The 24,507-nt window shown below is 40.9% G+C and overlaps 3 protein-coding genes across 5 annotated transcripts in view; all 3 read left to right on the top strand.

Moving 5' to 3' along the window:
- Positions 1-543: 543 nt before the first annotated feature.
- On the top strand, positions 544-11,483 carry pde5aa (phosphodiesterase 5A, cGMP-specific, a). Its single transcript, XM_046047194.1, has 20 exons — positions 544-921; positions 1,168-1,822; positions 3,415-3,498; positions 3,648-3,728; positions 3,928-4,017; positions 4,142-4,291; positions 4,393-4,460; positions 4,633-4,781; positions 5,252-5,427; positions 5,536-5,586; positions 5,924-6,070; positions 6,476-6,604; positions 8,047-8,141; positions 8,286-8,373; positions 8,979-9,079; positions 9,180-9,257; positions 9,359-9,422; positions 9,505-9,579; positions 10,164-10,247; positions 10,437-11,483. The coding sequence occupies exons 1-20, from the start codon at positions 641-643 to the stop codon at positions 10,608-10,610; spliced, it is 2,820 nt and encodes a 939-aa protein (XP_045903150.1). The 5' UTR covers positions 544-640; the 3' UTR covers positions 10,611-11,483.
- Positions 11,484-12,498: 1,015 nt separating this feature from the next.
- LOC123969102 (histone PARylation factor 1) lies at positions 12,499-20,805 on the top strand. Of its 2 annotated transcripts, none has more exons than XM_046046190.1 (8): positions 12,499-12,631; positions 15,700-15,883; positions 16,537-16,723; positions 17,330-17,428; positions 17,618-17,771; positions 18,826-18,913; positions 19,742-19,914; positions 20,484-20,805. In XM_046046190.1, the coding sequence occupies exons 1-8, from the start codon at positions 12,515-12,517 to the stop codon at positions 20,616-20,618; spliced, it is 1,137 nt and encodes a 378-aa protein (XP_045902146.1). In that variant the 5' UTR covers positions 12,499-12,514; the 3' UTR covers positions 20,619-20,805. The 2 variants fall into 2 exon arrangements, with proteins under 2 accessions (XP_045902146.1, XP_045902147.1); XM_046046191.1 differs by lacking the exon at positions 12,499-12,631 and adding an exon at positions 12,719-12,863.
- A 2,097-nt stretch (positions 20,806-22,902) lies between these two features.
- The window catches only part of LOC123969743 (ankyrin-2-like), a 70,643-nt gene continuing 69,038 nt past the window's right edge, over positions 22,903-24,507 (top strand). For both annotated transcript variants that reach the window (XM_046047374.1, XM_046047375.1), the window contains exon 1: positions 22,903-23,244. In XM_046047374.1, the coding sequence (XP_045903330.1) occupies positions 23,113-23,244 (132 nt within the window). In that variant the 5' untranslated portion in view covers positions 22,903-23,112. The remainder of the gene's footprint in view (positions 23,245-24,507) is intronic.

The raw sequence follows: 24,507 nt of genomic DNA, 5'->3' as shown, positions 1-24,507 counted from the left end.
TGCTACCCACCAGTGTTTACGACTGGAAAATGCTTAGTGTCTTGTTTTTAAGACACACATTATGACCTATGAGTAAAGTAAAAATTTCTCACCCAAGTGCAAGAAGTGCAACATTTTGATTTGTCATTTATTTATTTAATTCCTGTACAATTCTATTAGTTCAATTCTATCATGATTATTCCCAGTGAGTGATAGGGGCAACCAAGTGATATGTGTGTGTGCATTCACAGCAGAAATCAATCATGATAAGGTCACTAATACATAGGTCACAAACTCAAACATTATTCAGGTAACTTAATACACTTAGCCAAAGATTTGACTGTGGGACACACCTATGGGCAAATTCCTAATGAAGCAAAGCCCAAGGCTGGACCCAGTCCATTAATTATGTGAATAAGTTCACATTAATTCCCTTTAATGAGTAAACCTGTGGCGCCAGATCGGCTAAAGAAAGGTCAGGGGATTACCTTGACGCAGTCGTTTCCACGGGCTGCTCCATAGACATCAGTCTCCTCTCTCGCGCGTCACTTCAGTCTGCCTCACTTACTCTTACTCTACATGGCATGCGTTTCTCCTAGAGAACTCACACAAAGTCAAACTGAGTTTAGTAGATCTTTTTTCGCTTTACTTGAGCGAGGGGATGCCATGCCTCCACTCTGAAGCGCCGGAGTCTATGGAGCCTGGCAGCGCGACCCCCGTGGCATCTCCTGTCGTCGAGACTGAGGAGTCCTTCCGCAGGGAAACAGTGGCTAAGCCGCCGATGGTTGCGGGCATGGGCTGGTTCTTTTCCCCGCTGTGGAGCCCCCGCTCCAAGACGCACCGCAGGAGGTTTGGAGACAGTGTGAAAAGCGACCAGGTGGAGGCCTGGCTGGATGACCACTCCGACTTCACGAGGGCGTACTTTTTACGCCGAGCTTCCTCGTAAGATATTTTACACCATAACCGTTTCTAACTCAATATATGGACACATTTCTTTGAAAAGCCCTCAGTTTTGTACTTTATAATGTATGCTGTTGATATTGACTGTAGCCAAGAAAGTCTGGCGTTATAAATCTGCTTTAGAAACATTGTTGCAGTAAGGAAATGTTCATCTTCTTCATGTTCTGATTTGTGCTTTCCTACCAAATTAGTTATTGTAATCTCTCTTGTATATGACTTCTGGGTCAGTGGTCCACAGGCAGAGATGTCTCCACTGCTGCCCAAGTTTCACAGGAGCAGCTCGGACCACTCTGACCTGGTCATGAAGGCTCATCAACGCAGGGCTTCCTCTCCACTGACCAGCTCACACGTTTCATCATTAACGGACAGGCTCAGACCCCTCGCTTCCAATCTCAGTGCCCCTGAGTGGTTGGATCGCTCCAGTCCAGATTTATTGGGCAGTCACTCCCCTTGCTCTCCCCGCACTTCACGCTTTTCATACTCCCCCTGCCGTCCTCTTTCTCCCATATGCCCTTGCTCCCCTGACTTACCCCGCTCCCATCAGCCTTTGTGTCCCAAGACTGTAGCCTGTGGTCATGGTGAGTGCTGCCCATGGATGATGGAGCTCCTAAGAGGAGGTCTGAGCTGGATTGGTTCCATAGCAGAGCTCTGCCATGGGGCTGTCCAGCATGCTGGAGAGCTGCTGGCAGCTGAGGCCTGCTCCCTCTCTCTGGTTAATAAAGACTGTGGTGGAAGGAACACCTTGGAGGAGGTAATCGCCCCGACAGAATTGGGGTGCTTGGGCGAAGGAAACCTCTGCAGCCATGCACAGCTGGAGCTGCTGAAGGGTATTATGGAACGTGTACTGGCTACAGGGTCTCCAGTGAACCTGAGAGAAACAGAGGTAAACCATCAGTCTGACACATGCAGTCAAGTTGTCGTTGTCATGACTGCATTTTGTAATAAGCTCTGCTCAACAGACAGTTGACCTAAGTTTCTAAACATGACAAAGGTATTGACAAAGGGCTCAGAAATGGCAAACAAGGATAGATGACTGTAAGCTAAATGAGTCACCCAGTTCCCGATAACCTGTTTTTAGACGATGACATGGTTGTTTCGTGGAGTGTGGGATTCTGTGTAAGGGAATCCTAGATGACGCACCTGCTTCTAATCCTTTTAGAGACTTAGTTGACTGATTAACCTCTGATTATTGAGACGCTGATGTTCCCTACTACACTTATCCTTGCATGCAACCGAGCAAAGAGGGAGGATGGCACAGCACACTTAAGGTCCTATGAGTACTCACACACACCCTCCTTGTCCTCACCACCAATGTAATTAGGAACCAGTGCCAATGCCTGTGTCACAGGAGGTGATGTGTGGAGGAGGTTTTAGGACCCAATTGCAGGACATGAAGGCTGAGCAGATATAGTGTGATGATTTATTCAAGCAAAACAAAAGCGAGCACACTTACTGAGAGCGGCTGAGTCTAAAATAATCCAAAATAATAACAGTCAAAACAAAACAACGTGATCCCAACAGAAAATCCAAAGGGTACAAAATCCAAATATCCACAGAACAGGCTGAGAACAGGCAGGGCAGGACAAGCTACACACGACAATGACCAGACACAGACATGTGTCATGCAGGCAGGCAGAGATGATTAGCAGGGGGGAACAGACAGAACACAGGTTACAAAACACAAGACAAGAATCTAACTGGAACTCAAAACACAGAACAGACAAGACAGAAACAGGCAACTCCACAACAAGACAGAACAGACTAAGATAACTGAACAGAACAGAGCAGGCTAACACAGAATGACAGGCACAGATCAACACCAAACTAAACAGGAAACCAACTGAAAAGCACTAAAGTCACTGAGTAGACTGCAAAACTAATAATACAGATAGACTAAAACATAACAGGGACAACAGACTGAAACAAGAAACACAGAACAGACTGACATCAAACAGGCAGAGGTAAAAAACTAACACAGAACACAAGACAACATACAGACAGGGCTGAAACCCAAAACACAACTGAAAGATAAACCAAGGTTCACAACCAACACAGACAAGGCCAGCATGCAGATACAGAAACCACAGAAAGAGCAGACAAGATAACACATTAGACAATAACTACACAGAACAGACAGAAAACAGAACAAACATAGTCAAACAATTAACAAGACATGCAGAGATCAGAATTAGCACCTGGCAGACAGGCAGACCTGTGACAGCCTGACAGAGTTGCACACCAAGTAATCCCCAGTCAGCGTGGGTGTGGATGGGTAGTTCCTGATAATGTCAGATGAGTGTAAAGACGATGAACACCAGGTAGTTTAAGGGCACAGGAGTATGAATTACATAAATTGTAAAAATATCTTAATACACACAATGGTGCTGAACACATGTTTCACACACAATTGTGGTGTGCTTAAGTGTAAGTGTCTGCAGCGTCATGTACTTAGATTTTCTTTGTTCGCCTCCTCAGGACCCCAAAGTCGACTTAGATGACGATCAATCATCAAAGATCAGGACTGTGTTGAGTGTTCCCATCAAGAACCACAGGGGAGAGGTAACATTTTTTTTGCAGATGCCTCTTGTTTAATCAGGGTAAATATATAACAGTTCTATGGAACTTTCAGTGGGATTAGTGTCGATATGTTGTAGCAGAGTTCGTAACATGGATTGTGAAACAATAAAATGTCTTCTCCTTGTGGACAGGTGGTAGGTGTAGTGGTAATGATCAACAAGAGAAATGGCTGCGATGGATCAGTTTCTGTTTTCACCAACATGGATGACAAGGTGAGGGATAGGAGATTTGGGCCTGTTACTACAGGACAGCAAATGTTGGAGCTTTCGTCTATTTTATGTTACTTATTATTCAATGTATGGTTGTCTCTCATTTTAATGCTAACCATATAGACATTTTGTTAAGAAGTGAGAAATTGCCATCTACTAGCAATTAATATGAGTTAAGTACTAGTTATATTTTATTGGCCAGGTGCTGTCCAATCATATGGATGTGTTGGCGATGGTCCTGGATAATGTCCAGCTGTATGAGAGCTCAAGACACGAGGCCAAACGCAGTCAGGTACCACAATCAGCGAATGATATGAAATATATATATATATATATGTGTGTGTGTGTGTGTGTGTGTGTGTGTGTGTGCAATCTATTTATGTATATCTGTGTGTTTGTTTGTGTGTGTGTGTCAGGCCCTGATAGAGATGGCACAGGTATTATCAAAAGGACACAATTCCTTTGAAGTTCTGCTGAGTAAGATGGCTGCCACCATCATGCCCTTCACACATGCTCAGTACTGCACCATCTTCATCCCTGAGCCAACCTCAACTCCGGAAGACAAGGTGCGACATCCTTTTTAAAATACCTTTTTTTGTTTGTTTACAAAAGTACGCATCACTCCTGATTTACGGTATTTTCTGTCCCGCGGGTGGTTTTATTTCAGGTTTCATTCTCCAGAGTGATCCACCTGGAGTGTGAAGAGCTTGGATCAACCTGTCAGATCTACAGAAGGTTCTGCCCGCCCATTGCTTCTTGCCTGGTCGATAGCTGTGCAGACAGATTTGTTTAGTAATACTTGTAGTGAACCAAATTACTTTCCAAGTCTTGCTTGTATACATTGTTCATGATATTTTCTTCATCTGACACCAGACATCGTGTAAATGGTTACATATAATGTTTTCAGGGAGCGTGACATCAGTGCTATAGACCCATCACATGCCCTTCGAACTCTGGTTGCTATGGAAACACTTAATATGGCAGAGAGTTCTGAGGAATCAATAAGGAGTCTGATCTGCTGCCCTGTCAGAAATGAGAGGTCTGAAGATGTTATTGGTGAGTATCTTTTGAATGACAATGCTTATTATACATTATTCATCTGTCTCAGCTGTATTTAGGCTCTCAGATCACAAACTGTAGGCTTCCAAATGTTACTTTATAAACTCTGCCTTCTCTAAAACACAGCAATACAGTCATTCATGCTTGACACGCTAACCATAAAAAGGTAATTTGGCGTTGACTACCTGGTAAAGTAGTCAGCTGTGTGGTAGTAAAGTGATTAAGACTGTTTAGGTTTTAATTAAACTCCTGAAAACTTTAAGATCATGTGCTGGATGCACGGAAGAGATTAGTTATCTTCACTGTTTCCACCAAACTAGCCCTGGACCTCTGACCAAAGTCTTAACCTCCTCTCTCTGGTTAGACAAATATACAGTAAGACACACACACTAAAGATGGGGAACCTCTTAAAATGTCTTGCTCATACTGCACAACTGTCCTCTATCCACTTCTTTATCGTCACATAGCGGTGTGCCAGCTGATGAACAAAAGGAGCAGAGACTCCAATGATATGGAAGCCTTTAACAGATATGATGAGTGCCTACTAGAGGACCTGGCAGTGTACTGTGGCCTGGCCATGCAGTATGCTCAGGCTGTGCAGATCACAGAGGAGCGGAGGGCCAGTATAGAGGTCACACAGGAGGTGGGTGGACCCCTCATTCTACTCAGATCTTAACCTTAGAGCCAAGTGAACCTATTCAAATGTTTTGCAACTTCCAATGTATGTGTGTATTCACTCTTCTTCTCACAGGTCCTTGCCTACCACATCACCGCAGCAGAGCAGGAAATCCAAACATTGCAGGTGATTCTTAACTTTCTTTGGTAGAAATTAGTGCTTTCTCCTAGCCCATCAGTAGTCTTGGAATCACCCCTCAGTTTATTCATGAAGGTCCAGCTTTAATGCAAACGTAATACTAATGGTCTACCAACTTAAAGCTCTTCATTAGCTGTTATCACGGCCTGTGAGCGGCAAAGGTGATGGTAACCTCCTCACCTATGTTATACCTAGATCTCCATGTATGCACGGTGTGTGTGGGCAAGAGGTAGAGAAATAAATCACATGTTTTCAGTTGTGTTTGTGGGTGGATGAAGTGTATATTTTAATGGATTTCCTTTGTGTTTTTGTTTTGTGTTTTCAGGAGGCCACTATTCCTTCTGCCGATTCACTGCATGTTCTAGACTTCAATTTTTCTGTTTTTGGTCTGCCAGAAGACCTGACCTCTCAGGCCACCATTCGTATGTTCATGGACCTCAATTTGGTGCAGGATTTCAATATTGATTACAAGGTAACAGACCTGCTAATAATTAGGCTTCATGGCCAACAGTCTTTCTAATAGAGAGTAGTAGCACTGTTGTTACCACCTGAGTATAGAGACTGATTTAAATTAGTTAATTGAAGGTTTTTAGGATTAAAGAATATGAACATGATGGTTTTATATTTGTACGGCTCCAATTTAGCTATTTAAATCTCTCTTCATATACACACTGAAATTAACAAACCAGCCTCTATAAAAATGGAAAACATTTGCAGTTTGAGTTGTTCATATGTTGGCTCTTATTGCATTTGGTTGTTGGCAAGTTGAACCAGAAAATTTAAAGCACAATAAATTCAGATCATTTTAACTGATCGATGAAGAATTTAATCACGCTTGAGTTATTCACCACCACTTGCACGTGTCTCTTTCCTCCAGAGCCTCTGCCAGTGGGTCCTGACTGTGAGACGTGGTTACAGGAACAACGTGCCTTATCACAACTGGAACCATGCACTTAGCACCGCTCAGAGCATGTTTGCTATGCTCATGGCCACAGACCAACTCCGGGTCAGTGCATGCGTGTGTCTACATTATGTGTGTTTTTATAGCAAATATAATAATATAACTTTTGTTGAGCGGCTCTCTGCATTCTAAACCGTTACATGCTGACTTTTCATTTTTGTTACAAAATGACATATCAAACATCATACGACATAATTGTTCTCAGATGACCAGAAAGAGAGTGGTTAACTTTTATAAGCAAACTGGGGACGAGGGTAACCATCTGTTATGTGTCTATCAAACAACACAAACAAAGAGCTTTTTTGCGTTTTTAGCGGAGAAAGTTCCAAGGTGGTTACATTTAGCAAATAGTGCTGACTGGACACAAAGTAGCAGGAATTTAAATACAAATCTCATAAAAACACAGGAAAATGTATCCACCCTCTAACATGACATTGACCATTTTGTCATATTTTACAATTCATTACAAGTCCACTGAGTTTCATATGTTTAAGTTCAGCTATTCTAAAGTCTGTCTAGGAGTCATTTAAGGACTTATCCAGTACAGAGCACTCCTAATTATTTGAAAGAGGATTAATGTTGGACCTCCCCAAACCTCTTGAATGCGTTCCATGGGGATCACACACCAGAGGAAGCCTCACTTAAGTGACCTCTGCCGCTCACTTATTTTAGTCCCGCTCACTCTCTATTTACATGATTAATTGTGACATTGCTGTGAAAATGAGTCACCTCTTTCTGTTAAACGTGTCATCGTTACAGATATTCATGCAAATCATATTGAAGTTTTAAGAGCTGTCGATTCATTGGCCGGATCTTTGGATTCTTTGGGTTGGTCTATCAGATCTGATATAGAGCCTATTTTAGCGGAACACAAGTTGGCAATTTTTAGCTTTTAACTAAATTTGCCCCAATTTTTGCTTTCTCACCAGTACATTTTAATTGCCTTGAAAATGTAGGTTATATTTCATTTCAGCCATACATCAGCCTCCATTTTGTTGAGTTTGAGTTTGGCCGTGTAACAACATATATTTTTAACAAGATATTTGGTGTAAACCTTGACTAGCACGTGGACCATTAATAACACATCAGCATCCATATCAACAAAAATCTTATATATTTTACAAACGTGAAACTGCAACACACAGTTTGGTATAACAGTATTGTATTGTGGTTGTCTTTGCACATGCCAAAACAAGTCAGTGTTGGGTAAACTACAACAGTTTTCTTTTTTATGGAATAACTTTGTTGGATATTTTACAATGTTCATTCTTGGAAGGTGCAATCTGCTTTACAGAATCTCTGTGAAATGTGCTTTTTCCTTAATGCAAGAGCCTTGAGGTTACACACAAACCCCTTTTGTTGATTAATTGATTTCAATGTAAAAAGTGGAAAAATATACAAAATTAAATATGCTTTCTTGTCGAGAAGTGGGGAAATAACTTTCTTAACTATGTCTATTTCTATTTCTATTTCTGTTTGTATTTCAGACGATCTTTTCCCGTCTGGAGATCTTAGCATTGATGATCGCCACTCTGAGTCACGATCTTGACCACAGAGGAGTCAGTAACTCTTACATAAAAAGGTAAACATTGTTATTATTCTATTTTCTTTACTCAAAAAATATCTAATCATTAGCTATGTATATTTTTATTTGATTTAGATTTATCCTGTATCATACTGGTCATTTTATCATTTATTTGCCAATGTCTCTCTCTCTCTCTCTCAGGAGTCAGCAGCCTTTAGCTCAGCTGTATGGACATTCTTCTCTTGAAAACCACCACTACAACCTGTGCCTCTTTATCCTAAACAACACTGTAAGACCTCATTCATTAATCTGTTCGTTCATTTTGACCCATCTCTTTTGTCCAGCCTATGAGTCACCTGTGTATGCACCCTGTCCTCAGTATGTCCATGTGATGTACCTGCTACCTGTTTCATCTAATCCAACCACACGTAAACCATAATACACTCCACTGCTTTTCTCCAATAATCACACTTAGTTGGACTCTGGATATGTCTGTCTGTCTGTCTTTCCCTGTCTCTGTGACTAAAGAGGACTCATTTTAAAACTAAGCTTTGCATGACACACATGGACACATATTGTCATAGCAAATATTTGAACATAAATTATATACAAATACACTATGACGGAATGAAATTAATTGCATGATAGCATGTAATGTATTCTGCTTGCTAGACAGAATAAAAAATGTGATTATTGAGTTTCTTCAAAAACAGCACACTATGCAAAATCTGTGATGTCGTCAGATATTCGCCAAGAGAAATATTGCCAAATTTCCATATAAGTGTTTTTATCCTTTTTCACTGTCTCTGCATATATCTGCTAGTCAGAGACTCTAAGTCTTCGCTTTTTACTTCACTGTCTTATTCGGTCGCTGCCTCTCTCGTAATCTCCCAGGGGAGTCAGATTCTCAGTGGTCTCTCTTCAGAAGACCACAGAGCTGTACTACAGATGATCAAAAGGGCAATCCTCGCCACTGACCTGACCGTCTACATGGAGTATGTTAAAACATAAAATGTCAAAGTAGCCTTAGGTAAAACATTGTGTACACCGTGTTTTACCCCTGATACCCTTTGTGTTTTGTGCTTGTCTTTTTAGGAGAAGAAAAGAGTTCTTTTCCCTCACTAAGAAAAGCAGAGTGAGCTGGAGAAGTGAGAAACAAAGAGATTTACTGAGGTGAGAATTGAATAAATTAGACTCAGGGACATATGATAATGATATGTATGATGGGGTTGGGCAATGGTCTGTTCCTTAAAGATATTTTTTTCACCCCACAGGTCGATGCTGATGACAGCTAGCGACCTCTCTGCTATCACAAAGCCTTGGCCTGAACAATACAGGGTAGGTCATCTGAACACTTTTCATCCGACACTTAATCTCTCATTTTGAGTTCATGACAACCTTAACCTCAATCTCATAACAGATTGCCAACCTGGTTGCCATGGAGTTCTTTGCACAGGGGGACAAAGAGAAGCAAGAGTTCAAAATCAAGCCCATTGTAAGTGTTGCTAGCAGGATTTTGTTACCATGTTTATTGCACCAAGGGATCTCAAAATGTCTAAATTAATTTAAAACATCAATTTTATCTGTCATAACTATCAAATATTTATTTTCACACTCTTCTCTATGGTAAAATAAGAATCATATTCATTCTGAAATTGTTATTTTACCTCCCTGATGCAGCCTTTTCTTTCATGCTGAGGAGTCATTCAGGCATGTTTTTGATCCAAGTTAAATTCTCATTGTTAAATTTACAAAAATTAAGATTGCTATATAATAGCATCACATCGATCAACTGATGTCAACCCAGAAATGGAGAAATACACACAGCTATCTTTTTGCTTTTCAAACACGTTGAACTGTGTGTCTTCTGGGGGAAATAGTAATAAATAAGTAGGTGATGGCACTAGTCACGGTGGACTCATTAGGTGATTTCTCCTGCATTTCATCCCACAGGGTTGTTATTGCCTCTCAGGCTGACTCAAAAAATAATACTATGATTGACTAAATCAACTACAATTAATCTGGCCTCCTAAGAAATAATCCTATTCTAACAGCCGGTTTACACTCTCTTCTCACCAGGACATAATGAACAGAGAAAACAGCACTCGACTGCCATTCATGCAAGTTGAATACATTGATGACATCTGCTATCCACTCTACAAGGTGTGTTATTTCTGCAGGTGTTCTATGTGTGTGGATGCATAATTGCACATGCAACAGGTGTGTGCATGTTTGCATGGAAAAGAGGATCACACTATTGTCTTTATCGTTGTCCCATTCTCTCACTTTCTGCTCTGATTTCCTCTTTTCCATCACTCCAATCATCACACTCTCTTTCTCTGTCTCCCTCAGGCTGTATCAAGACTGTTTGACACCTGCGCTCCACTGCTGAACGGTTGTAAGAAGAACAGAGAAAACTGGCTGCATGTTGCTGAGGAAGCAGAGGAAGAGAACAGTGAAAATAATAGTGGTGTAACCCTGGAAACACACAACAACAACGAGGAAGACACACAGACAGAGGAATAGAGGACAGGGCAGAAGATGAAGACACCTAGCTTTGGTCGCAATTCAGTTTTATTTATATAAAGTCAAATCATAACAGAGGTTATCTCAAGGCACTTGCCATATAGGGCAGGTCTATATTAGCACATATAGACCTGCTCTATACGCACACCTTGGCTAAATATTGACCAAGTGCCCACACATCAGAACTCTCACAAAAAGGTGTTATATATACACGTGCGTGTAATCCACCATAGATGACTGCGAATCTTCATAGACACCATACTAAATACGCTTTTTGTCTGTATTCTTTTCTGGGTTTTATGAATACATCTGTAGGTATTGAAATTCATACTAAGTTGTAAATGTGTGGGATTTAAAAATTTCTTTTAAGTTATGTTTCATGTAAGTGAGTTACCATGTTGCCACATATCAAACCAGCACACATCTTTGTGTAAAATGTTGTTGTCCACCCTTTGATGTAGTCAATGTAAGATGTAAGATTCATACCGAGACGCAATCATGTGTGTCTTTTTATAATATAATAGTTATTATTATATATCTTATTATTATTATCTCTTATTATTATTAACATCTCCCATGCAGTCAGCTGCCAGAGACCAAACAACTATAATGTATATTCAATAGGCCTGCTGCCAGTGGACGATTTCTGACCCTCTGGTAATGCTATTAAATGTTCACAGTCTGTGGTCAGAATTGCTAGATTAGCCATATCTGCAAACTATTGATAAGAAATTTCATGTCAAGCAGCTTATTCTTACTCGGTTTCACCTCAGGTCGGTAGTAGTAGGATGGTTAGCTCCCCTTCCTAACCTGCGATTAACTGCTGTGGGTTCATTTAGGGACTATCAATAAATGACACAATATAAAAAAAAAATTTCAATACCTTCATGCTAACTTACCCATATGAGTGCAAATTATGATTAAAAAATATATTAAATGGGTCTAATTGCACACTTATAATGATTGCTTATATGTAATTAATTTATTACTGCACTGGCCACATAGGACACAGATCTTAATGTTAGATTTTAGTCCTGGTTAACTGGTGTTAAATTACAGGGAAGGTAATGAAATAAAACACTGTTATTAACACCAATATTTCTATAAAATAGTAGAAGCACCAAAATCAAATATGGAGAGGTCTGTCCTATTTATCCAGTGTAGTAAGATTTGGTATTGATTTTGAGTAACTGGGTCACATTAGATGGAATTTACTGAAAAAACTGCCATTATTTTTTTTTTATTATAATATTTATGTAACATAAAATAAATACACATTAGCAATCAAAATAAAAAAAATATTTCAAAACCTATTTTACTTACACTGGTCTGACAGGGTGAAAAGTGTTTTTGTCATCCTGTAGGACCAGCCTTGTAGGGATTTTCACAACCACTGAAAGTTATACCTACTGTGTGTTCTGAATTTGTTACCGTGATACTTTTAGTCCTATTAATGTTTATGCTGATATCAATTAGTACATTTTGACAAACCATTCAATTTTTACAAATAATGAATTAATCATGACTTTTCAGTTTCAGTGTCAGTCATAAAAGCCAAGAAGATTATCTCTCTCTCTGTTTCTTTGCGCACATTTTCATCAGCATGGCCATTTCCTTTACCAATGTAACGTAATACCAGTATCTCTATTTATTCATAAACATATCCTTTCAAATTGTGTGAAAGAGGAAATGCTACAGGCTAACTCAACTGTAAAGGTTGTTTTCTAAAAAATATTTACACACGACTAAAATACGTCTTTAGTATAAGATGTATGGATGGATCGATTAGTAGCCTGTTATAGGATAAAAATGAAAACACATCAGTTTCAATATGTGAGCTAACACTTTGGCTCCAGTGGGTTCAGGGTTCTGCAGTTAGCCACCGCGGCCTCTGGGCGGCAGTAATGCGCTTTAACGCGGTGCAGTTGCTGCCTATTTCGACCCGCAGAAGAAGACGCCGACCGAGAGACAAGAGGAAGAAAATGACAGGGCGCGCAAAAAGAAAACCCAAATCCAGTCAGGTAATTTTACACTCTTTAGACCACCCCAGTTTGGCTGCAGAAATGTCAAATAAAAGTGCGGTTTTCCAAGGAAAGGAGTTGCGCTGCGCGTGTTTATAGTGACGACAAAGCAACGTCTTTGAAACGCTGTGGGCAGAAGTGTTTGGCACGCTGTCTGAGCAGCAGTGGCCTGACGACAACATGGCAGCAGCACTGCTGACTGGTAGTAGCCGCTTGTTCAATGACGTTCACAGTAAGCTACACACCCGTTTGCGTTTTGATGTTGATAGCATTACACAGGTCAGCACCGCTGAGTCATGGACCATAACAGAGTAATTTAGCTAGGTAACGTGTAGGCTAGTCTGCTGCAGGGGGACCCCGGCTGTGTGTCTGATTTTAATTCGTGGTTTGTTCCAACAAAGACCATACATCAGTGCCATAATGGGGTAACAGTAGTTAGCAAATATTTCACGCACCCATTTATCGAGATTGTGATCGTTAACTTGTGTATGAGGCTCTTCCAAGGAGTCGTTCTCGGTCTTATTAGATTTCCTCTGCCTCGGTTACATACAGAGCACTAAACAGAACTCTAAAGTTACTTATAAGAGCGAATATGACCTTATTAAATACAGTTGCCAGTTTTATTAATACTAATACTGTTATTATTACAGTAATCCTGCAATGGATCCTTCATTTATATGTGATGCTGTCGATTCTGTGTTTTACTGAAAGGTTTCTTTGAAGAAAAACAAAACGATTTCTTATTTAGTGGATTATAAAAACGCAGTTATCAGCACACATGATTTGTCACTTAAAACGTGAAATCCTCTAAAGCCATGTTACTGTTTTTACCCCTGCAGGAGTGTCACTTTGAAATACTAAAATATGTTTACATAAATATTCTACTTGCATGTACCTGCCCCTCGATAGATAGATAGATAGATAGGGAGGGAAAGGGGTTTAGGCAGGTGTGGAAAAATGCTCTAAGTAAGAATGCTTTCAAGAATAGACATAGACAATATTTGGTGTAACCACCATTTGCCTTCAAGACAGCATTAATTAAAGGTTAAAGGTACTTTATTTGTCACATACACATACATGTAGCAAAATTCATTCTCTGCATTTAACCCATCCCTTAGGGGAGCAGTGGGCAGCCACTGTACATCGCCCGGGGAACAACTCCAGATTGAAAGCAGTGTCTGGTCAATGGCACAGACTGAAGAACCTAACAAGTTTTTGTCTTCTATGTATACTTTTTTTTGGAGGAACCCAGCGGGTAGGTTGGCCGAAACATCTTGGAGAACTACATACAATTCTTCTGTGGATTTAAGCAGCCTCAGTTGCTAATCCCAGACAGACTCAATGATGTTGAGATCAGGGTTCTGTGGGGGCCATATCATCGCTTTCAGAACTACTTGTTCTTCTTTACGCTGAACATAGTGCTTAATGACTTTCGCTGTATGTTTGGGGTAGTTCATGCTGCAGAATAAATTTGGCGCATGATGAATAAGTATCTATCAGTACTTCTCAGTATTTAGGAGACCATTCATTCTGACCAAATCCCCAACTCCTTTGCAGAAATGCAGGCTCAAACTAGCAAGGATCTCCACCATGCTTCACTGTTGCCTGCACACACTCATTCTTCTACAGATCTCCAGCCCTTTGGCAAACAAACTGCCTTCTGCTACAGCCAAATATTTTACATTTTAACTCAACAGTCAAGAGCAGTTGCTGACATTTTTCTGCAACTCATTTCATACCGCATTCGCACATTTCTATGCACAGTTTAGTCGCTTGGCCTTGTTTCCATGCCATAGGTCTGGCTTTTTGGGCGCAAGTCTTCCATGAAGGCCTTCTCTGATCAGACTTCCTCCGGACAGTGGATGTATGTACTAGGGTCTCCCAGTTTTCTGCCAGTTTGACATCCTGGGGATCTTCCGATTGCGAAGGGAAGATAGCACAATGTGTCTTTTATCTGCTGCAGTAAGTTTCTTTTACCGACCACTGCGTCTACGGTGCTCATCGTTGCCCGTTTCTTTGTGCTTCTTGCAAAGAGCTTGGACAGCACATCTGGAAACCCCCATCTGCCTTGAAATTTCTGCCTAGGAGAGACCTTGCTGATGTTGCTGTGCTCAGTCTTGCCATGGTTTATGACTTTTGACAGTAATCTGTCTTCAACAATCTTACATTGTTAGCTGAGTTTGGCTGGTCCTCACCCAGTTGAATTCCTTCTACACAGCTGTTTCATGTTTAATGGTTGAGTGTTTCAACCTACATAATGAACTGGTGATCAGTAGCTTCTGTTTGGTATAATTGTTTAATTATACACCTGATATGCCTACAAAATTCCTGACTTTGTGCAAGTATACCCATTGATGCTTTTTTTTTTTTTTTTTAAGGCAAAGGGCGGTTTTCTTCTGTTCACCCACTTCTTTTTTCAATGAGTTTACTCTGGAATAGTAATGTTGAGAAAAGAACATTTTACTATATCCGTGTCCATCTTGTCTCAACATCTTGATCAGGGCCCTCAGTTGTACTGCCCAATAGTAAAATTAGGTCGATCCAGTCCACCTTTTTTGGATAAGATTGGCTTTTTAAGGAGGATTCAGGCACAGGAATTGGTAAGGATTGAAATAAAATTAAAAAAAGCAACCTTGGTAATATGTTCATTCAGATTGTTTCTATATAACTAAATAAGGAATGAGACAGTACTTCCCATCTTACTATGTTTGATTTGCAATATTTATTTCTTAATATTAATTAGTTTGACTGGTGTAACTGGGAGATCTTTGGAGTTACAATACGCTCCAGGTATCAAAATCCCCTCTGATCCAAATTAAATGATTAATTTTGTTTGCTGAATTCCTGTTATAATCATTAAAATCCTCATTTCTGATGTTTAGTCTACCCTCACTGAATTAAATGCAGTGGAGGACAAAATAGTGGACAGACCCACCTCTATAACCCAATACAATTCAATTTATTGCTGGACTGTCGTATTAAAATGCAATGCCGGTTAATTTGCAATGCAAATTAACCGGCAGCATGGTGTGTAACACGATTGTTTCTCCTACAATACATTTCTTTAGGAGTCGGCTACAGGGAATGGGGAGTTGAAGAAAGCTCGTACTGATGAGTCCAAAGCCATGGCATCATCAGAGGCAGATTCAGAGCAACGTGAGGAGATAGTGCAACTTTACAAGCTTCAAATGCCAGAAGATCTATACCACTTCTGGGACTTCTGCAAGGAACTTTGTCCCGACAGCCCCCGTGGTATGCTGCTGCCTTTATATTTGCTAGTTTTGAAAAAGCAGTTTCTACCATGAAAGTAGCACAGCTACTTTCTACTCACCTTTTAAGAGTAAACAAAAATTCTATCAATTCCTCATTACAAGTGTCAATGTCCCAAAGTGACACTTGAAAATAAAAATCTGACTTTGTGTAACCAATAGTGACAGTCCGGTTGAAAGATGCAAGATGAAAACCCTCTTAAGCATTTTCAACATAAGCATACATCTGCGCACACAGCATAAAAAATGCAGGTGCATCGGCAATAACTCATAAAGGACAAAGATGAGGACATTGCACACTACCCAAAGCTTTTAGCTTAAACCTTTTAATTATCATTCTTCCTCCTCTGTGGACCATGTGCTGGACGTTCTATGTCTTCGTCCAATATGGCTTATTTCCTGCTCAAATATTTAAGTTGTGTCTTGTAAGACTGTATCAAGGTAAAGGGAAGCTACTCTAAGGACTTTGTTGCTTGAACATTTCTTCCCACAAAAATGTGGAATAGAAAAAACAGTGTACGTATAGTGTATATTAAAAAAGGTACGAAAACAATCAGTGAGCTCAAGCATTTGAGTTATGGCTGTCAATTGAGATTTGTATCAATATATTATTTTTATTCATCTTAATCTATGTAGGTGCATTGAAAGATACACTGGGTTTGCAGCTGGTTGGTCCTTTTGACATTCTGGCAGGAGCTCACAAAAACTCCAAGAATCCTCAGCCTAACTTCCACCTTCACTGGAGGTATTTTTATGACCCACCAGAGTTCCAGACCATCCTTCGGAGGAGTGACAACAGTCAGTATCACATTGGCTACTACAGGTATAGAACACACAACTTGTGATTGAAGTCTGATGGTGATCTTTGCTGAGCCAGTTGCTTTTATTACAGTGCTGTAGCTTCCCCTAGAGAGCCCCTGACTTTTCTGTCTGTACTACTAACTGTTATTATACCAGCTACAGTGGGAGAAGATGATCCTAACTAGTGAGGGGCAGATAATCTGTAAACAGTGGTAACCACACTGAACAAAATTATAAACGCAACACTTTTGTTTTTACCCACATTCATCATGAGCTGAACACAAAGATCTGAGACTTTTGCAAAGATCTGGCCTTTTATTGTGGGCAGCCTAAGGCACACCTGTGCAGTACCCATGCTGTGTGATCAGCATCTTGATATGCAACTACTCTGAGTTGGATGGATTATCTTGGCAAGGTAGAAGTGCTCACTAACACAGATTTTGATAGATTTGTGAACAATATTTAAGAGAAATAGGCCTTTTGTGTACATAGAGAAAGTCAGCTCATGATGAATGGAGGGGAAAAAAACAAAAGTGTTGCATTTATAATTTTGTTCAGTGTATATCTAGGCTACATGAGCATGAGTGGTTCTGATTTACTGAATTTTATTGCTCCCAAAATCCACTAGAGATACTCCAGACTCCCTTCCTTCATTTGTTGGGGAAAATGAAGCCAAGAAAGGCTGCACTATAACACAAATGGGGGACAACGTGTTTGCTGCTGTCCTGTGAGTACCAGTCACTACATATTCACCATACAAAAACATTTTCTATACTCGTGATCAGTCTCAGCTGCATGGTTAAGTTTACAGTTTCAGAATGAGAAAAACTGTTGAATTTATACCATAAAATATGTTTTTTTTTTCACTGTCATTCATCTTACTCACTGCTGATCCTTTTGTTCCCTCCTCCACCAGCTTGTATCTGTTGAAAAGGAGGAAAGAGAGGGGCAGCAAGAAAGCAGAAGGAGAAGCTTTGGAAAGCTTGGAGGTGCAGCTGAGAGACAGGGCAGAGGCTCTGGGCTTCTCTCTAGAGCAGAAGACCAAAGGCATGAAGCAGAGGGACAAGAAGGTAACTTACACAGAGGAGCTAACGGTGGTATTATCTAAAGGCTTTTGTTCTAGGAACTCACTCGTAACTCCTCATTTTTACGTCATTTGTTGCTTTGTCTTTTGGACTGAAAATGTAAGCGTATTATGTACAGTTATGTTTACCACATGGTTATTGGTCAGTAAATAGTAGGGTTGGGCCGATAGACGATGCCATCGTCCATGGCTGACAGACATCACAACGTTGAGCCGGCATCGTGATTGCAACCCCCCCTAGCAAAAAAAATCTCAAATGTTCACATTAGACCACCCTGTGAAAACAGGTTTTAATGACCTTGTAGATTCTTATTATTGTTTTTAAGTATGCTTTGGACCTGCCTCAGAATTCACTTCTCCCCACACTCTGACACACTCACACACACCGACACCTCAGGTAAACACTCGTCTTGCCCCGCCTCTTTCTGCTCCATTTTCTCCATCAGTAGTATGTTTTATAAAGTCGCCTAAAAGACTGAGAACTCGTCTTTTTTCCGTATATTTCCACCAGTGATCCGTTATCACGGTAGGTGAGCCGCACATCGGCTTATTAATGATGCAGCCTATCAAACAACTGAAATTAACATTTACACCCTGTGCGTTCACTGTTGCTTTACCTGGTCCGGGCCTAAAATATCCACTGCAACTTGTAACGTAAGTTAATAGTCCAATTTTTTTTACAGAGTGAAGTCTGTGCGACAACACATGCATGCGTGCACGTACCCGATGACATCATCCATCCCGATGTTTCATTGTAGACATTGTCTGTTGGATATTTTGCAGACATTTCCCAACCCTAGTAAATAGGACACCTACAAGCATTTTCAATTCCGTTTATATTTGTACTAAGGAACTCCCTTTCTACTGTCTTAGTGGATAAACTTGTTTCTGTTTTGGACATATTGCCAACCATATCGCTTAATAGTATGATTTGACAAAATGTGGGTAAGTGGTTCAAAACAAAAAATATGTTTGACCAAAGTGTTGCACTCCTAGTTGATATTCTGTAGTTAATAACAAAACCTCATGTCACACCATAGGTGGTCACCAAGACGTTCCACGGTGCCGGCATCATTGTACCCATAGACAAGAATGATGTGGGATACAGAGAACTACCAGAAACAGATGGTGAGCTTACACCGATCAGCCCTAACATTATGACCAACTTCCTAATATTGTTTAGGGTCCCCCTTTTGCCGACAAAACAGCCCTGACCCGTCGAGGCATGGAGTCCACTAGAAATCTGAAGGTGTGCTGTGGTATCTGGCACCAAGCAGGAGCAGATCCTTTAAGTTCTGTTAGTTGCGAGGTGGGGCATGGATCAAACTTGTTTGTCCAGCACTTCCCACATGCTCGATTGGATTGAGATCTGGGAAATTCGGATGCCAAGTCAACACCTTCAACTCATTGTTGTGTTCCTCAAACCATATCTGAACTATTTTTGCTTTGCTGCAAGGCGCATTATCCTGCTGTAATAGGCCATCAGCGAATACTGTATTCGTGAAAAGATCTACATGGTCTGCAACAATGCTTAGGTAGGGGGTACGTGCAGACCGGGAACACCCCCACAAGAGGTGCCGTTTTGGAGATGCTCTGACCTAGTCATCTAGCCATCACAATTTGGCCCTTCTCAAAGTCGCTCAAATCCTTATGCTTGCCCATTTTTCCTGCTTGTAACAAATCAACTTTGAGGACAAAATTTTTACTTGTTGCCTAATATATTCCACCCACGTGCAGGTGCCATTGTAACAAGGTAATCGGTGTTATTCACTTCACGTGTGTGTGTGTGTGGAAGGAGTGGTTTAATTTTTTTTTTACAGCATGAAAATGTTTTTTTTTGTGATAAGAAAATGCCCATATCAGCATGTTTTTAAAGACTTAAGACTAAAAAGGTTCAATTCCAGCTATTTAACCTACGATTGATGACTTGATATGTTTTCCCTCCTCTATATCCAGCTGGTCTCAAAAAGATCTGCAAGACAATTGCTGAAGCCCGGAATGATGAAGAGCGCGTCAAAGGCTTTGGACCACTCCAGGAGATTATCACGTTTGTTCAGTTTGCCAACGATGAGTGTGACTATGGCATGGGTTATGAGCTTGGAATAGACCTCTTCTGTTACGGATCACATGTAAGTCTCATAAAGTGGTGCAAAAACGCACTCACACTCTGATATTTGACTTTATTACTCCCACTGTCTTTCTGCATCTGACCGTTCTCTTAAATATTCTGTGTGAAACCAAATATTCACACATTGAGATATGGTTTCTTACCTGTATGAAAATGTGTATTTCAGTGAATTAATCTTTTCTCAGATTGTTTTCAGCATTTTCCATTCTGCATAGCGCTTCCTCAGTGTGTTATTAGACATTGCTGTGGGTGCTCTTGGGTTTGCAGGTGCTTATTGCACAATAAAGTTAAAACACTCATCACAAAGCATTGCTAACGGCTTTGTTGTTGGTTCCCAACTTGGGGCTCAGCACCCCTCTAATAGGGCACAATATATCTGAGGTGTGGCATGGTGGTATTTAATGGGATATGTAAGACAGAAAAACAAATTTCTGGCGCACAAATGGCTTTCATTTATGGCATTTACAAGCCAAAAAAGTCTGGGCCAAACAAAAGCCAGAATGTTGCAAAACCACTAAGATCGTAGTTTGAAAGAAATGCACTAATCTTTGGGTCCCCGACTTTCTCCAGTATTTTCACAAGGTTGTCAAGCAACTTCTGCCCATGGCCTACAGCTTGCTGAAAAGGGATTTGTTTGGTGAAATCCTGGAGGCCCACCTCTCCAGCCGCAGCCATGATGACCTGGACCAACTCTCTGCGCAATAAAAAAGACTCAGAAGTATGCTTCAGTTCTAGCTCTTATAAGCTTTTCTCCACCATTTGTCCTTGTCTTCTGTTGTTTGTCGTTGTTAATGTTTCTTGGTGGTTTTGTTGCTGCTGTCATTGATTGGAACCAATTCAATGATATCTTGTTTGTTAAAGGTAGATGTCTAATAAAGTATTTTTATATATATATACCTGTCCGACTTTTATGTTCAAGGTGATCTCAGTGAATCTGACTGTGCAGCAGTCATTGTGTATACAGTACTTCAGTTTAATTTTTAGATTGAGATCATCAAGGCAGGATGCGATTTTCAACTGGTTTGGCCACTGCCAATATTGTGTTTTAAGGGTGATGCCATGCAGTGGAAACAGGGCAGTGCTGCATATAAAACAAATCATCACATGACATTTCCCTATCATACTGGCCTAGTCATCATGTCCCCTAGTTCAGATAAACTCAGCAGTCAGTAAGCAGCTATTTGTACTTATTGGGTAAAAGAAGAACATAATTTGACTTGTGGGACTAGGTTCTAGATAATATGATATGGTATTTAAATTAATGTATTTCTAGGGTCATGCTGTATGAAAAAGGAAAATCCCAATAACATAATTAGCAATGAGTTGCAGCACACAAGAAAGATAACAGAACCCTTGGGGATATGGCCATATTGTCCTCTTTGTGGACCCAGGGGGATACATTTGATGTTGGGCCCCTGTTGCCTCCCAGTTCATATCAAGTGCAATGCTTACTTTATAATTACAACTTTATTTAGGACAATCCACCATGTTGCACTGGTACCATTAGCAATTGCTAATAGACACTTAGTTGGCAAATAAATGCTGGTGGTGAGGAACACAAACTGCTCCTATATGCAGATGGTACTTTACATGGCAGCCCTCAAGTCTAATGTATCAAGGTCACTCCACGGCTGCTGACATTATTACAATCAATATTCTCCACTTAATTGAGGAAATAGGACCTATATAATAATTTGGCAAGATAGTCTTAAAACTTATAGGAAGGCCCTCCGTAATGCCAGAGCAGCGTACTACTCGTCATTAATAGAGGAAAATAGGAACAACCCCAGGTTTCTTTTCAGCACTGTAGCCAGGCTGACAGAGAGTCACTGCTCTATTGAGCCAAGTATTCCCATAGCTCTCAGTAGTTACGACTTCATGAGCTTCTTTAATGATAAAATTCTAACTATTAGAAACAAAATTCACCAAGACCTGCCCTCAACTGGCACCAACTTATCTCTAAACTCAGGAACCTTAGAAACAGCTGTAACTGCTGTAGTTGCTTTGCTTCCCTAGCCAAAATATACTTATAAAAAAGATTATCAGCTGATATGTAGGCAAGGTATCTATGTTAATATATGGGGCCCTTTTGTTTCAGTAACCTGATGTGCTGAAGAGCTGGACCCTTTCCTATTAAAAAAAAAAACCTTTCTTGACCTTTTCCCATATTCCCAGTTCTGCCTGGATTTGTCTCTAAGACATGGTTATTGATTTTGCCCTGTCAACCTTCATTACATTTGTAGCTCAGTGAGGACACACAGGCCAAGGTGGGGGCGTAAGAATACTAAAAGGGAGATTACATTATGTAAGCCCAACCCAATGTGCATGGGCTTGGATGATTTCATATGTGTGTAAGTTCATTAAATCACGGGACACCATGGACCACACTTATAACTTTCCCGTCTGAAGCTACTGCTGGTGCAGAGACGCACCGAGGGGTGGGGGCAACAAGAAGCAAAACAGGAGCGCACTAGTCAGGCCCATTGCTTGACGGTGCGTTCACGTAACATTGGTTGGGAATGGTTTAGCCCCAAAATGTTTTGTTCAGGGTCTTTTTTTTTTTTTTTTTAATATAGCGATCAAGTGGAGCAGATCGTTTTTTTCTTAGTGGTAATAAAATATATAGGAAAATAACTAATGTAAACCTGATGTGGCAGTGTAATTAGTCTACTGTTTTAAGTAATCTAGTAGGCCGAGGCTATGTTAACGAAAGAGTAAAAAAAAAAAAGCATTCTGTTACTCCAATTAGTCACTTTAGACTATCACCCAATCATAACATAGTCTACGCCTCTTGTACTTTTGCTCCTTGCCCAGAAAATCAGTTTTTCAAAAATTGATCATCCCAATCAAGGTGTGTTTACGAAATTTCCGACTGCCCCTGAATATGGCATTGATCCTGCGGAGTTTCGGGAAAGCGCATCTGATGCGCGCTCACATCTCCACACTTATACACGCAGGCATACAGCAACACACCGGGAGCATCCCTGAACGGAGGGAGCGCTCGTTTTTGGTTTGATAGTCAGTGGGAGATCACTGTATCATATTTTGTCACGTTTGATAACAGACTGTCTCTGACGCCGCAGAATGATCCCGGGCCCTGCAGAGCCTTCTGGATTCTGAGGCCCGCACAGAAATCCACCTTGCACCGGCAAACGGGATCCTCAGTCACCGCCTCTAGCAGCAGCCAGCCCGAGACAGAATGTCAAGTAGCCAGGAAGAAAGTCACTCCAGGGGCGGCGGCTCCGAGTGGGACTTGAAAATGGCCTCTTCGAACAACACGTCCCCCGAGGGTGGACCTCCACCGCCGCTGCACCAGAACCGAATACGGCAGGTGGGTGTCTGTCCGTAGCCTTCTCTATGAATTGACTGGCCCATTCGGCCGTGTAACGAGCTCCGCTGCTGATGTTGCTGTGCGCTTTGGAAGTGCAGTCAAAGGCGTTGCCGTACTTTAAAGCACATCGGCACGCGCTTGTGATCTTGCGGATTGGCTCAGATGTTGCATTACAAGGTGTTCAAATTAACTACTTTTCCCGCAGGGAGAATGCCGTCTGTTTTGACATGAGACTTAGAGTGATGTGTTTCATGGAGGTGTGATATTACCTAAACAGGCCAATTGTGCAAGTTGTTATGGCCGTCAAAATAAACACTAGACTTGCGCTGTCTCCACTTGCTACTATTACAGGCTGCAGCGAAGAATGTTTACTACTGCACATATAGCCTACCAATGGATGTCTAGCTTACTGTTTATGTGGGCCATATTTTTCTTTGCTGGTCAGATGATGAGAGGGTGAGCATCCCTGATTGTGACTTCAGATGAGTTTACCCTTCTACCCAAAACATGACATATTGCAATTATTTTATCTTGTTCTGGTCACACACACAGTGTGCTATGTCCTCTCCCAGGCCACTCTTGGGCCGGGCTGGTTTGCCAGTAAGTCTTTCTTCCCTTGTGTTGTCTAAAATTCTGATATTACTCTGCAGCTTCTTCTTCCTCCTCCCATGCATCACTTATTGCAAAGACCTAGGTGCAGTTTAGTAAATTGATACCCCGCTGTGCACGGGCTTATTAGGAAAAAATAAATCCCTACAGTCCATTTATTTATATCTGAGTCTGTCTTCATAAATGTAAGACATAAAACAGAAAATGCATGTTAAGTGTTACCATCTAGAAGTGATCATGTTTGTGTATTCAGAGAAAGTGAGTCAGGAGATGGTAGATGGCTGTTTCCTGTCTCAGTGCACTCTTTCAGGCTAATGTGATTTCAGTAATGGACTGTAGTGTTACATTGTAGTGCTACATACACACACACACACACACACACAGACACATACTTTAGTCTGTTCTTTTAGGGTGGGGCCGTTTAGCTCACATACTTGTTTGCAATCAGGAGTTTTTGTATCATCACAATTTATAAAATCTAAAGCACTGCTCAGACTGGTGTTTGTGTTCACAATGTTGTGAGCACATTCTGCAGACATGTGCATGTGTGTCTTCATCTGTGTTTATCTGGATGTGCTCTGTAAGGGAAGTACAAAAGAGACTCCTCCTTAATTTCCCACAAAAGTTGATTATTTCTGTTTTTTGGAAGCAAAA

The sequence above is a fragment of the Micropterus dolomieu genome, linkage group LG04, assembly GCF_021292245.1.
Source record: "Micropterus dolomieu isolate WLL.071019.BEF.003 ecotype Adirondacks linkage group LG04, ASM2129224v1, whole genome shotgun sequence".
NCBI classification, from domain to species: domain Eukaryota; kingdom Metazoa; phylum Chordata; class Actinopteri; order Centrarchiformes; family Centrarchidae; genus Micropterus; species Micropterus dolomieu.
The sequence above is the reverse complement of the archived record's forward strand: the minus strand, read 5'-3'. Positions and strand labels throughout refer to the sequence as shown.